Below are 13,821 nucleotides of genomic sequence, written 5' to 3'. Positions count from 1 at the left end.
CTCTTTCCTATATGATGTGCATAAGTGATCTTTCTTTGAAATCCCTCTGGGGAGAAGACATGTTTATTGGCACTGTCCTTCAACTTTAAATACAAAAATAAAATAGAAGCATCTCCAGAATTTCAAAAATAAAATAGAAGCGTCTCCAGAATTTCAATGAAAGCAATTCTATAAATAACACTTTTCAGTAGGAGGTGGGGTACCCTCCTCCCCACTTCCAATCTTAGTCACTGCCCCATGTATCTTGCCCTCTACCTGAGCTTGGGAGAGCATGAATAAGTAGTGGAATAAAGATGCTACAGAGGGCTTCCCTGGTGGCGCAGTGGTTAACAACCCACCTGCCAATGCAGGTGACACGGGTTCGAGCCCTGGTCCGGGAAGATCCCACATGCCGCGGAGCAAATAAGCCCGTGTGCCACAACTACTGAGCCTGTGCTCTAGAGCCCGTGAGCCACAACTACTGAAGCCCGCGCGCCTAGAGCCCGTGCTCTGCAGCAAAGAGAAGCCACTGCAATGAGAAGCCCATGCACCACAACGAAGAGTAGCCCCCGCTCGCCACAACTAGAGAAAGCCCATGCTCAGCAACAAAGACCCAACGCAGCCAAAAATAAATAAAATAAATAAACTTATGGAAAAAAAATGGCATGGTTGAACACAGAAAACATGCTAAATGAAAGAAGCAAAGTCACAAAAGACTACATATTTCCATTTATGTGAAATGTCTAAAATAGGCAAATCCTGAAACAGAAAGTAAATAAGTGGTTGCTAGGGGCCGTGGGGAGACTGGAATAGGGAGTGAATGCTAATGGACATGAGGTTTCTTTTTGGGGTACTGAAAATGCTCTGGAACATTTTCAACAGACTGTAGTGGTGGTTTCACCACACTGTGAATACTAAAAAAACACTGAACTGTACACTTTTTTTTGGAACTGTACACTTTTAATGACTGAATTTTGTGATATATGAACTATACCTTAATAAAGCTATTTTGAAAAATCCAGCCCTAAATACAGACGAGTTTAGAAGGTGGAAAAAATATGCCATGGTGAAAGTGTTTCAAGCTCAGGATCAGTAGTTTTAAGCAGTTCTCAAATTGGTCTAACAGGACTTTCAGGAGAGAACTGAGAGTACGGAAAAAGAGAAATAAAACCTCTAAGAGCTAAATAAATAAATAACACAGTCTTGAAACTAGAAGAGGTGAGTACCAAGAAAAATGCATTGGTAAAAACTGAAATCTAGACACATCATAAAAATTTAGATCATCACCAGATTTTTAAAAGTCTGAACAACAAACAGCTTCCAGATAGAAAGTGGTTACATACAAAGGAAAGAGAATAAGACTAGCTTCAAGAACTCACTATCAACAACAGAGGCTATAAAATTATAGAGCAATTACCAAAAAAAAAAAAAAAAAAGATGCTACAGAGAAATAGAAAGCAACTTTCTCCAAAAATGAGTCTGGTTTGTTTCCCACAAGGGTTAGGGAAAGTGCATTGTGGGAAAATCCATTGCCTTCTATCCCAGTCTTGGAAGGGACAAGTGCATGAGAAGGAAAACCTCCATCCCACCTGGGAGAGGTAGGGTCCGGAGGCCCATGTTACCTTCTTACCAATGGGGCAAGATGGCAAACGGTGCCAGAGACCCATCCCTCTAGGGGCTGTTGTGTCACCAGGAGGCCAGGCCTAGCAGGAGCAGCACCGCTCCAACTGTGCCCCACCAGGGGTTGCCCACCAGCCCTCCCCCAGCCCTGCCCGGAGACACCAAGGTGGAAAGATGAAAGGCAGGGCTGGTGGTTGTGAGGACAGGGTCAGTTGAGTGGACAGGGGCAGGGAGCTGGTCCTGGGGAGAAGAGGGAGAGGCTGTCAGGGTGGCTGCACCCAAATAAGTCTGCACCACCCTCCCCTCCCCTTGCCTATCCTGCAATGGAAAGTGGGGGCACCTCACCTGCGGGGCGGGGACCTGCACCAGGAGCCGGAGGAAGGCATGGGTGGGGGGTACTGTGCTGGCTTCTCGATCCATCGCGGTCACAGTCACCATCACCACGGAGTCTGAGGTGGCTGTGTCTGGTACCCTCAGCCACAGGCACCCCCAGGCGGACTCATTCTGTTCCAGGCGAACCCTGGGGAGTGGACGCCAAAGTCCGGCTGAAGCTGCAGGTTCTGAATAGCCGAAAGCCAAGGGGTGGAGCCAAGCGCAGGCTGGGAGGGGAGCGAGGAATCTGAGCACCAATTCGAAAGAGCCAGAGGAGCGAGTACCAGATCCCATGCCCTGGGAATAGAAAGATGGGACAAGAAGGGAGCAGGAGGTTTCAGGGGCTTCACCTGGTGAGGTTGGAGGTGAGAGCGAAGCTGGGGTTGACGGATGTCCTAAGATCGAGATCCTGAGGGCCTGAGAAGCTGGCGATGCGGAAGCTGAGCGGGGCCTCGGTGCCCGGCGCCAGGAAACCCGGGGGACCACTGAACTGCGGAGGAGGGCCGGTCAGGGGAGGAGCAGCAGGCCCTGTTCTCTCCAGCCACAGCCGCACCTTCCGCTGGCATCTCACCTCCAGAAGGACAGGAACTACAGCACAGGGCTGGGGGGCCGCCCGGTGCAGGCCCTGCCCCACTCCGTCCTGGCCAATCAGCTCCAGAGAGAAGGGTCCCGCGGTGGACAGAAGCGTGGGCGGTAGCGAGGCAGTGAGGAGACCTCGCTCCCGGGGTCCCATGGGCTCCAAAGGCACCCGGCCCAGCTCGGCACCGTGCGGGACCCCTCGAAGGATGACGTGGGAGAAATGCGGCAGAGGATCTCCAGGGTTTCCTCTGGAGCCCAGCCCTGTCACTTCTACCAGCAGCTGGGTCTGGAGACCTGGGACAGGGGAGGGGAGGAAAGAACAGTGGCTGCGTGAGGTTTGGAGACAGGGAAAAAAGCATGAACAGCTTTGAATAGGGTTTAGCTCTGGGGGTACGGATGGGGAAAAGGGGTTACCTCTACAGGTATTGATGGCGAGGGCCAGGAGGGAGTGCTGGGTTGCTGGAAATGTTCTATAGCTTGAACTGAATGACGGTTATTTTTTATTATATAAAATCCACCCAGCTGTACACTGAAGTTTAGTGCACCTTATTAAATGTTATAATTCAATGAAAAGCTATATATATAATTTATATATATACACAAAGCAAGTTAGGGGTGGGGACAGATGTACCTGCAACTGGTTGAGTCAGGGGGTAGAGGCCAGGGTGGGGTCCATCCTCCATGGGGATCCCAAAGTGGAAGAGGAAATCCAGGGAGGTCTGGGCTGAGGGAGGGCGGAGGCAGTCAGAGACCTTCCAGAGCTGAACGTGACTCATACTGCTGCTCCCTTTCCTTTCCCAGGAATATCTCCCTCCTTACCTTGCACTCTCACCCGGGGGGTACCCTTGGCTGTGACCTGGATCTCCCAGGTTCCTGTCTGCAGGGGGTCATTCATGCTCACCATCCAGAGCTGCCCGAAGCGGCGAGTATGACCTAGAGGCCCCTCACCTTCCTCCTGGCCCTGGGAGAGCCCTGGGTGGGTATTAGGGGCAAGAGATTGTCACAGGAGAATTCCTTTCCCTTAGTACATTAACCCTCATTCTCCAGTCTCCATTCTTGCCTCTGCCTTGAGACACACACATGGACGTACCTGCAGGGTTTCTGATCCAGAAGCTGCTGACCTCCCCATGGATCCGGACTGTGACCCTCTGGAGCAGCCCATCCACACTGAACACAAGTGGCCTCCCAGGCACCACAACAGGAGGCTCCAGGGGAAGGGTCACCTTGAGGGGGCAGGACCGAAAAATGGGGGAGAAGATAAGGCATGGAATGAGGTGGGAACAAAGACAGGAGAAAGAAAGGTAGAGACAGAAAAAAACTAAGTAACACATGGGATACCAGTGAGAGAGGAAGGACCAGGGATGAAGCTATGATCAATGACAAAGTTGGAGGCAAGGGATTAAGGATGAGGCAACCACTTCTTGCCCCCCTTAAAAGATGGCAGGACTTCCTAGAGTAGCCGTGAAGACAGAATACTGGAGGCCAAGATTGAGGGTGGTAGTACTAATATGGAAGGAGCGGTGTAGAAGGTGGGTAGCTGTGGATCTCCGAGGGAGAGAAACTTCCTTTCCCACCCTCTGCCTAGAATGGCAACTCAGTAATGGGAGCCATTTGCTTTCTTCTACAAGAAAGAGAAATGCAGTGTCACCATCATCCCCTCAGTTCTGAGCTGAGCCCCTACACTTACCAGGTCAGCTACGCTGTCCCCAACAATGGCTGCCACATCCTGAATGTACTGGTCTTTGGTGAAGATCACCTCTCCTCCTGAGGCCAGCGCCACCGCTTCATATGGCTCAAAACGCAGAGGGGACAAGACCTCACGCCGAGGTCGGCCCTGAACCCTAGATGGGTCTTCAGTCAACAGGAATGTGACCTGTGCCCAGAAGAAAGGCCAGGACTTGAAGTTTCCATTTGCCATCTACCATTGTAAATGGGATCTCCTGTGCTCAAGCTTTCTGCAGAGCTGATGATTGGTGGTAAATCCTCTGCCTACCCTCTGGCTGCTACAGCAGGGGGTCTCCCAATGACACAACCCCTGGGCTTCAATTAGAAGTTGCCATTCCCTGTAACTGTCACCATACGTCATCCACATAGTGGATTGCTGGCAGCCAGATCTCCAGTTCTTCAAACAGTTTATTGGGGGCAGATTCATATAAGAATTCAGCATCATTAAGGGTAGGGCCTCCCACTCTTTGGTATTGTTAAAGGGGTCTGGAAATGTTATACTCATGGCTCACTTCTCCCACCCCCAAGCCAAGTCTGGTTTAACCACCCTAGTGTGAGTGTGACCCTTGTAATGAGAGTTGTCCTGCAGTTTCCCGCATCCCTGGGTAGCTAACACTGAGTCTCCCACTAGCTATGCTTACTCTGCAACGCCGCTCCTGAGTCAGAGATTCCACCCGGTTGGTGAGAAAGGCATCCTTGGGGGAGGCATCAGTGAAGACGAAGATGTCTGAGAGTGGAGGTGTGTGTAGCAGGGCCAGCTGACAGGGGAGGGAAAAAAACTGGTGTTAAAAAATGGCAGCAGTGGGACTTCCCTGGTGGCGCAGTGGATAAGACTCCACGCTCCCAGTGCAGGGGGCCAGGGTTTTATCCCTGGTCAGGGAACTAGATCCCACATGCATGCCGCAACAAAGAGTTCACATGCCACAACTAAGGAGCCCGCCTGCCGCAACTAAGACCTGGCACAACCAAATAACTTTAAAAAAAGTGGCGGTAGTAGGGGAATGGGCAGAGCAAGGGAGGGCAGAGTAGAAGGCAATACAGCCCTGGAACCTGGAGTGAAGCGAGTGAGACTAGGTTCTGAAGATGGGGTGGAGGGATGAGGTCCCAGGGAAGCTCTAGCTCCCTTGATGGTGGGGCCTGGAAAGGGGTGGGGGGAGAAGAAGGGAAGGGGTGGGGAGGGCAGACCTCCAAGGCTGACAGACACATCTCGGGCTCATCTCCACCTCCCAAGGCATGTATCTCATTGAGTTGTTGCCAGAAGCTGTCAGGGTCACTGGTTGTAAAGACGGGGCCAAACACTGGGAAAGGAGAAAGGATACTGAGAAAAGTGAGAGGAGGGCTCCCCTCATTCCCACCCATGGGCATCTCCCCAGTCAAGAGGCCCCGCTGTGCTCCTTGGGTGAACAAGTATTGAGATAACAATATTCCTTTATATTTATACTGACAGGGTAGAACAAGGCAGGGGCTAGGTACCTCTGGTGGGAAACTGGACCTCATTTCCTCACAAAATGGTGGCACTTCCTGTGGTCCTGAGTGGGCCTTTTTGGGTATATGTGTAAGTATAAAAAACAACCGAGGGGGGCTTCCCTGGTGGCGCAGTGGTTGAGAGTCCGCCTGCCGATGCAGGGGACACGGGTTCGTGCCCCGGTCCGGGAAGATCCCACATGCCGCGGAGCAACTGGGCCCGTGAGCCATGGCAAACAACCGAGGGAACTTCCCTGGTGGCTCAGTGGTTAAGAATCTGCCTGCCAATGCAGGGGACATGGGTACGACCCCTGGTCCGGGAAGATCCCACATGCTGCCGAGCAACTAAGCCTGTGCGCCAAAACTACTGAGACTGCACTCTAGAGCCCGCGAGCCAAATCTACTAAGCCCACGCGCCACAACTACTGAAGCCCGTGCGCCTAGAGCCCGTGCTCTGCAACAAAGAGAAGCCACCGTAATGAGAAGCCCGCACACTGCAACGAAGAGTAGCCCCCCGCTCACCACAACTAGAGAAAAGCCCACGCGCAGCAACAAAGACCCGACGCAGCCAAAAAAAAAAAAAAAAAAGCCAACATAGATAACCAACAAGGACCTACTGTATAGCACAGGGAACTATACTCAATATCTTGTAATAACTTATAATGGAAAAGAAACTGAAAAAGAATAGATATAACTGAATCACTTTGCTGGACACCTGCAACACTGTAAATCAACTGTGCTTCAACTAAAAAACAACAACAAAAAAAACTGGGTCCTCAGTTTCCTCACAGAAAAGACACAGAAATAATAGTAATTACCTCAGAGAGGGTTATTGGGATGATTAAATGAGTTGATTTTGTAAATCTTAGAATAGTGCTTTGACACATAATAAGTGCTAAATTCTTAATTATTCACTTACTCGTACCTTTATCAAATATGTGATAACCCCCCCCCCTTTTTTTTTTGCGGTACGCGGGCCTCTCACTGATGTGGCCTCTCCCGTTGCGGAGCACAGGCTCCGGACGCACAGGCTCAGCGGCCATGGCTCACGGGCCCAGCCGCTCCGCGGCATGTGGGATCTTCCCAGACCGGGGCACGAACCCGCATCCCCTGCATTGGCAGGCGGACTCTCAACCACTGTGCCACCAGGGAAGCCCGATAAACCCCCTTTTGAATGTCAGCTACTATGAGATTTATATAGGCAGATCAGACTCAAACCCTGCCCTTAGGGAATTCTCAACCCAAATTTTATTTGATGATCATTTTGACCCTGGGAGACAGGAGGGATAAGGCAAGTACTAATCCACTTTATGGATGATGAAATTGAGGAAAGAGAGGTTAAACAATCAGCCTAAGTACACACAGTAAGTGCTGGTCAACCCAGGCCAGATGATCTGACTTCTAATTTAGTGGGGAAAGGAATATGATGTAACTAGCTGTCTTAGACATTTCAGAGAGGCCTGGACCCACCAACCCGCCCCCCCATCTTCATCCCAACCTCTGTCTACAGGAAATGGAGAGAACTGAAAATGACTTATTAGAATGGAAGCCTAAGAAAGCAGAGGCTACCTGCCTAAGCACCCATAATGATTAAACTCATACGAAAAGTGCTGTCATGTTGGAAGCAGTGGAAGACGTGGCTGATTGTTTCCTATATGCACACAAGTACCAGTAAAGACTCACTGAGGACCCTAGGAAGTGCCTCCCTTTTATTATGGAAATGAAGCCATTAGGCCCACTTCCCTACCAGTGGCATTTATACCCCTTGCCCTGGACTTCCCTCCACTATTCCGGCCAGACCCCAGTTACCTGGGTCATGGAAAGGCACCAGGACATAGTGGGTGGGCTCCATGGGGCCGCCCCGTCGCTGCTCCACAATGTGGCGAGCCTGGATTTTGGCGGCATTGATCTCCTCGCCCATACTGCCTGTGGTATCCAGGACGAAGCTCAGGCTGGAGGCTGGGGTGATGTCCAGCAGCCTGGGAAGCAGGCCAGAGATAGAGTGAAGGGTCTGCACACTTGTCCCCGGGCCCTGGTTTCTCAACTCTGGAGCACCTACCTATTAAGGAGCCCATCCCCAGGAGGCCACTCACCTGGAGAAACCCCTGTCTCCCAGGCGGCTTCGTAGGAGGCTGAAGGCCTGGATGGAGGCCAGAAGGGCCAGGTTTGCAGCCTGGAGGTGCAGCATGTGGTGGGGGGAGAAGCCTGGGGATGTGCTATCCTTGTTGATGCCTCCCCGTGGTGGCTGGGAGCTGCTCTGGTCAAAATGGCCCCCATGGCTACATTTCCCTGGGTTGGGGAAAGGGATCTGGAGGGTAGAGGTAAAAAACCCACTGCCTCCTAATAAAACGAGGCCCTCTCTGACCTGCCCTGACCCCCTCACTCCTCAGCAAAGGATAAGCAGAAAATTATGATATTTTGTAGAGGGCAAATCTGGAGTAAATCTGGAATGATTAGTTACCACAGCACACGGTAGATCCCCTGATCCCTCCAGTTAGTCCCCAAAAGCTGCCCTCGGGCACTGATGTCTTATCAGCAGTGTAAGAAGCTACTCCCACCACCCCAACAATCATGGCCACCTTAGTGGGCCTTCATCCACCCGCTCCCCTCCCAGCATCCTCTCCTTCTTCCAAGAAGTGATGCCATAGGAAATAGGACAAGGGCTACAAGACTGAGGTCCCTAGGGAGAGGGTCAGGGGAGAGGAAGTGACATTCTCCCCTTACTTCTGGGGGCTTTCCTGTCTGGTACCTGGAGGTTTGGAGGGATGAGTTCCAAAGTAGCCAGAGGTGAGGAGTGTGAAGCCCAGCAAATTCCCAGGGCAGCTCCACTCGTCACAGTCGGAGCAGGTAGGATCGCCCACTGGGAAGAGAGGGCAAGGGTCTGGCACCCAAGATTCTGCTGCCCCTGACCTTTATCCCTGTCCACCCGAACTTCAGCTTTTCCTCTCAACTGGAACAAGGTAAAAGCCCATAGGTACCCTTTGCAGGTACCCTTCCAGACTTTCTGAACTAAAACCTGGAGCTCATGGCTGGCAATGAGACTTAATATCTGAGGCTGGGACTGTGCTAGAAAACCCGGAAGTGGGGGTGGGGGGACCAATCCTACGGGAGTGTGCCCTCTGTGAGCTGTGGACAGGAAGTGAACCTGTTCTAGACAGGAGGCAGCTTCCGGGTCACAGTTCAGTTGGAAGGATGAGGGGACTGAGAGCGAAAGCCCCCCATGCGATCCAGTCGGGGGAGGAAGCCGCCTGAAAGACAGAGAACTTCCTGACGTCTGCAGATCTGGTCCTGGCTCTGTCCTCTGCTGCGTGACCTTGGGGAAGCAGCTGACTGGCCTTTGGCTGAACCGAGGGACCGCACAGGTGGTTCCAGAGATGAAGCCATGTCGCACCCTATTTGACCCCAGGATGTGAGGCAGCTCTGTGGGCTCACCCTCACCAGTGGGGTCCCGGCCGTACCTTGCGCCAGGTTCCGCAGCCCCTGCCTTGGCCAGAGGAGGTGAGGGTGTGGCTGCTGCTTCCCCAGTTCCACCCAGTTGCTGTGACTGTAGAAATCCTGGTCCCAAGAGAAAGGAGAAGGGGAAGAAGCACTAGCTTACCGTTCTCTCCGTTTCCAGCCCTGACTCCCCTTCCTCCCAGTTCCCCAGCCTGAAAGCCTCCTCCCACCCTGCTACGCCCCAGACACCCCAAGTCCCCTCCACTGCTCTCTCCCTTGCCCAGAATAGAGCTTTGCCGAAGTGGGAGCCTCCCACATTTCTTCCCATCTCACTCAGAGCCCAGCCAGAGGCCTTTCAGTGGCCTGCACGGCCCACCTCTTGACCTCAGCACCGTCCTCTCTCACTCACCTGCTCCAGCCGCCAATGCCTCCCAGCTGTTCCCACAGGAAGCTGCCAGTTTGGAGGCGGGGACTAGGGAATAGCCCCAGGGCCTTGGCAAGCAGCGCCCCAGCCCCTTCTAGAGTAGGGGGAGGCATGGCTAAGGAGGCACCATTCGGGAGACAGGAAGACTGGAAACGAAGACCCCTCTGACCACGACCCACCAACTCTGTCCTCACCTGCAAGGCATGAAGCGCAGCCCCGAGGCGCTGGCGGGCCAGGCTGTGGTCAAGGGCTCTGGCCGCCACCACAGTCTCCCCTAGAGCTCCCACCAGGCGTGTGCGCCCCTGGCCCAGCCGCTCGGCATCAAAGTGCAAGTCAGGGTCATTCCTGGAAGTCGGCAGGAAGTCCTGGGCGGCATTGGCACGAGACACCTCTCCTAAGGCTGCTCGGAACCGCCGGGAAGGAGACCCAGGTCCGAAGTAGGCGGCAAAGAGGTTGTCGGCAAGGAGAGTGCGGCCCTGGGAGGGTGGTAGGGGGCAGGGGTTCCAGGGAAGCCCCTTGGATCGGACCACTGCCTACATTTCCTCAGCTCTGTCACTCCAGGCTGGGTGTGGGAGGAATTGAGGGTGCTGGGCCCTACAAGGGAGAGGCAATCCTGGACATTCCTAAGGAGGGGGACTCCTGATTGTAGGACCAGGACTCCTGGGTATTGTTGATGTCAGGAGGGGAGGAGGGAATGTGTGCGTGGGGTCCCTTCTCTGGGCAAGCAGGACCCTCAAGTAGTATAAGTCCCCCAGAATGGGGGAATCCACCTGGGATGTGACAGGACCCAGGGACGCTCACCAGGAAGTCCTCAAGGCGAAGCGGGGGCCGACCTGGGGGCGGCTGCTCCAGGAAGAGCTGCAGGGTGACGTTGAGCGCCGCCTCCTCCGTCAGGTCCTGGTGGGTGATGGAGCCGGGGGCAGCCAGGAGGCTCCAGATATTGGGGAAGAAGGCAGATGCAGGGGGCAGCAGTAGCTGCAGCTGCAGCAACAGCAGCAGCGAGGGGCCCAGGTGGGACAGGGGCTCGTCCGTGGGGAGCATAGCTGAGACATGGACCTGGGGAACAGAAGGCTCTCCAGAGAGCAGGAAGCAGCAGATTTCAGGGCAGGCCCGGCTCTGTCTCCATGGGCACCTGCTTTGGCTCCTTAACTGGCTTCCCCGCCCTCTTCCTTCAATCATCCAGACAACCTGAGGGCCTCTCAGACCAATAGGGACTTACACCTGCAGGGGAAGGGTCTGAGGCTCCTCCCCCAGCACCGCACCTCCACCCCCACCCCACCCCTCAGCTAACTACCCCATGCAGAGGAAGTCTCCTCTCTAGGCCTCTCCCCTACCTGGTTGCTGGGTCTCCAAGCAGGGCCGGGGGGGCAGGGTGTCACAGGGCACTTAGGTCAGAGTTATAATTAACCTAGGCCGGATTCAGTGGAGGGAGGGAGAGGGAGGCCCCAGCAGGGTGTGGGCAGGACAGGCAGCTCCTGGCCCCTCTACTCGGGCCTGCCCAAGGCCACAAGCAGCAGCCAGCACCAGGGCGGGCCTCCAACGGCTGGATGGCTGGCCGGCCGCAGTGCGGAGGTGAGAGAAGAGCTGGGAGGAGGAGGCAGCAGGCAGGGAGGGGGGGGGGGGCTAGCAGCGCGACAGCGGCCGACCCGAACTTCAGCTTTTCCTCTCAACTGGAACAAGGTAAAAGCCCATAGGTACCCTTTGCAGGTACCCTTCCAGACTTTCTGAACTAAAACCTGGAGCTCATGGCTGGCAATGAGACTTAATATCTGAGGCTGGGACTGTGCTAGAAAACCCGGAAGTGGGGGTGGGGGGACCAATCCTACGGGAGTGTGCCCTCTGTGAGCTGTGGACAGGAAGTGAACCTGTTCTAGACAGGAGGCAGCTTCCGGGTCACAGTTCAGTTGGAAGGATGAGGGGACTGAGAGCGAAAGCCCCCCATGCGATCCAGTCGGGGGAGGAAGCCGCCTGAAAGACAGAGAACTTCCTGACGTCTGCAGATCTGGTCCTGGCTCTGTCCTCTGCTGCGTGACCTTGGGGAAGCAGCTGACTGGCCTTTGGCTGAACCGAGGGACCGCACAGGTGGTTCCAGAGATGAAGCCATGTCGCACCCTATTTGACCCCAGGATGTGAGGCAGCTCTGTGGGCTCACCCTCACCAGTGGGGTCCCGGCCGTACCTTGCGCCAGGTTCCGCAGCCCCTGCCTTGGCCAGAGGAGGTGAGGGTGTGGCTGCTGCTTCCCCAGTTCCACCCAGTTGCTGTGACTGTAGAAATCCTGGTCCCAAGAGAAAGGAGAAGGGGAAGAAGCACTAGCTTACCGTTCTCTCCGTTTCCAGCCCTGACTCCCCTTCCTCCCAGTTCCCCAGCCTGAAAGCCTCCTCCCACCCTGCTACGCCCCAGACACCCCAAGTCCCCTCCACTGCTCTCTCCCTTGCCCAGAATAGAGCTTTGCCGAAGTGGGAGCCTCCCACATTTCTTCCCATCTCACTCAGAGCCCAGCCAGAGGCCTTTCAGTGGCCTGCACGGCCCACCTCTTGACCTCAGCACCGTCCTCTCTCACTCACCTGCTCCAGCCGCCAATGCCTCCCAGCTGTTCCCACAGGAAGCTGCCAGTTTGGAGGCGGGGACTAGGGAATAGCCCCAGGGCCTTGGCAAGCAGCGCCCCAGCCCCTTCTAGAGTAGGGGGAGGCATGGCTAAGGAGGCACCATTCGGGAGACAGGAAGACTGGAAACGAAGACCCCTCTGACCACGACCCACCAACTCTGTCCTCACCTGCAAGGCATGAAGCGCAGCCCCGAGGCGCTGGCGGGCCAGGCTGTGGTCAAGGGCTCTGGCCGCCACCACAGTCTCCCCTAGAGCTCCCACCAGGCGTGTGCGCCCCTGGCCCAGCCGCTCGGCATCAAAGTGCAAGTCAGGGTCATTCCTGGAAGTCGGCAGGAAGTCCTGGGCGGCATTGGCACGAGACACCTCTCCTAAGGCTGCTCGGAACCGCCGGGAAGGAGACCCAGGTCCGAAGTAGGCGGCAAAGAGGTTGTCGGCAAGGAGAGTGCGGCCCTGGGAGGGTGGTAGGGGGCAGGGGTTCCAGGGAAGCCCCTTGGATCGGACCACTGCCTACATTTCCTCAGCTCTGTCACTCCAGGCTGGGTGTGGGAGGAATTGAGGGTGCTGGGCCCTACAAGGGAGAGGCAATCCTGGACATTCCTAAGGAGGGGGACTCCTGATTGTAGGACCAGGACTCCTGGGTATTGTTGATGTCAGGAGGGGAGGAGGGAATGTGTGCGTGGGGTCCCTTCTCTGGGCAAGCAGGACCCTCAAGTAGTATAAGTCCCCCAGAATGGGGGAATCCACCTGGGATGTGACAGGACCCAGGGACGCTCACCAGGAAGTCCTCAAGGCGAAGCGGGGGCCGACCTGGGGGCGGCTGCTCCAGGAAGAGCTGCAGGGTGACGTTGAGCGCCGCCTCCTCCGTCAGGTCCTGGTGGGTGATGGAGCCGGGGGCAGCCAGGAGGCTCCAGATATTGGGGAAGAAGGCAGATGCAGGGGGCAGCAGTAGCTGCAGCTGCAGCAACAGCAGCAGCGAGGGGCCCAGGTGGGACAGGGGCTCGTCCGTGGGGAGCATAGCTGAGACATGGACCTGGGGAACAGAAGGCTCTCCAGAGAGCAGGAAGCAGCAGATTTCAGGGCAGGCCCGGCTCTGTCTCCATGGGCACCTGCTTTGGCTCCTTAACTGGCTTCCCCGCCCTCTTCCTTCAATCATCCAGACAACCTGAGGGCCTCTCAGACCAATAGGGACTTACACCTGCAGGGGAAGGGTCTGAGGCTCCTCCCCCAGCACCGCACCTCCACCCCCACCCCACCCCTCAGCTAACTACCCCATGCAGAGGAAGTCTCCTCTCTAGGCCTCTCCCCTACCTGGTTGCTGGGTCTCCAAGCAGGGCCGGGGGGGCAGGGTGTCACAGGGCACTTAGGTCAGAGTTATAATTAACCTAGGCCGGATTCAGTGGAGGGAGGGAGAGGGAGGCCCCAGCAGGGTGTGGGCAGGACAGGCAGCTCCTGGCCCCTCTACTCGGGCCTGCCCAAGGCCACAAGCAGCAGCCAGCACCAGGGCGGGCCTCCAACGGCTGGATGGCTGGCCGGCCGCAGTGCGGAGGTGAGAGAAGAGCTGGGAGGAGGAGGCAGCAGGCAGGGAGGGGGGGGGGGGCTAGCAGCGCGACAGCGGCCG

The 13,821-nt window shown here is 55.5% G+C and overlaps 2 protein-coding genes across 2 annotated transcripts; both read right to left on the bottom strand.

Annotated features, from left to right (window-relative positions):
• Positions 1-1,665: 1,665 nt before the first annotated feature.
• On the bottom strand, positions 1,666-11,178 carry LOC103074893 (von Willebrand factor A domain-containing protein 7). Its single transcript, XM_007459547.1, has 17 exons — positions 10,933-11,178; positions 10,400-10,654; positions 9,793-10,074; positions 9,198-9,294; positions 8,489-8,599; positions 7,833-8,028; positions 7,549-7,718; positions 5,461-5,573; positions 4,917-5,033; positions 4,238-4,423; positions 3,641-3,773; positions 3,370-3,522; positions 3,182-3,274; positions 2,543-2,844; positions 2,322-2,461; positions 1,945-2,119; positions 1,666-1,839 (listed from the first exon to the last, which is right to left on the bottom strand). Exons 2-17 carry the CDS (start codon positions 10,637-10,639, stop codon positions 1,666-1,668), a joined length of 2,682 nt encoding a protein of 893 aa, XP_007459609.1. The 5' UTR covers positions 10,640-10,654; positions 10,933-11,178.
• On the bottom strand, positions 11,083-13,218 carry LOC103088470 (von Willebrand factor A domain-containing protein 7-like). Its single transcript, XM_007459599.1, has 5 exons — positions 12,979-13,218; positions 12,372-12,653; positions 11,777-11,873; positions 11,297-11,384; positions 11,083-11,182 (listed from the first exon to the last, which is right to left on the bottom strand). Exons 1-5 carry the CDS (start codon positions 13,216-13,218, stop codon positions 11,083-11,085), a joined length of 807 nt encoding a protein of 268 aa, XP_007459661.1.
• Between the last annotated feature and the right edge of the window lie 603 nt (positions 13,219-13,821).

The sequence above is a fragment of the Lipotes vexillifer genome, unplaced genomic scaffold (genome assembly GCF_000442215.2).
Source record: "Lipotes vexillifer unplaced genomic scaffold, Lipotes_vexillifer_v1.1 scaffold862, whole genome shotgun sequence".
Taxonomy (NCBI): domain Eukaryota; kingdom Metazoa; phylum Chordata; class Mammalia; order Artiodactyla; family Lipotidae; genus Lipotes; species Lipotes vexillifer.
The sequence above is the reverse complement of the archived record's forward strand: the minus strand, read 5'-3'. Positions and strand labels throughout refer to the sequence as shown.

Coding starts and splice junctions, on each gene's coding strand:
- LOC103088470 (XM_007459599.1), bottom strand. CDS start 13,218: ATGCTCCCCACGGACGAGCCCCTGTCCCACCTGGGCCCCTCGCTGCTG. Junction 11,874..12,371: donor CTGCGCTTCATGCCTTGCAG/GTGAGGACAGAG, acceptor TCTTGGGACCAG/GATTTCTACAGTCACAGCAA. Junction 11,183..11,296: donor TGGAAGGGTACCTGCAAAGG/GTACCTATGGGC, acceptor TCCTCCTCCCAG/CTCTTCTCTCACCTCCGCAC.
- LOC103074893 (XM_007459547.1), bottom strand. CDS start 10,639: ATGCTCCCCACGGACGAGCCCCTGTCCCACCTGGGCCCCTCGCTGCTG. Junction 4,424..4,916: donor CTCAGGAGCGGCGTTGCAGA/GTAAGCATAGCT, acceptor TTCTGGGCACAG/GTCACATTCCTGTTGACTGA. Junction 1,840..1,944: donor TGCAGGTCCCCGCCCCGCAG/GTGAGGTGCCCC, acceptor TCTTCTCCCCAG/GACCAGCTCCCTGCCCCTGT.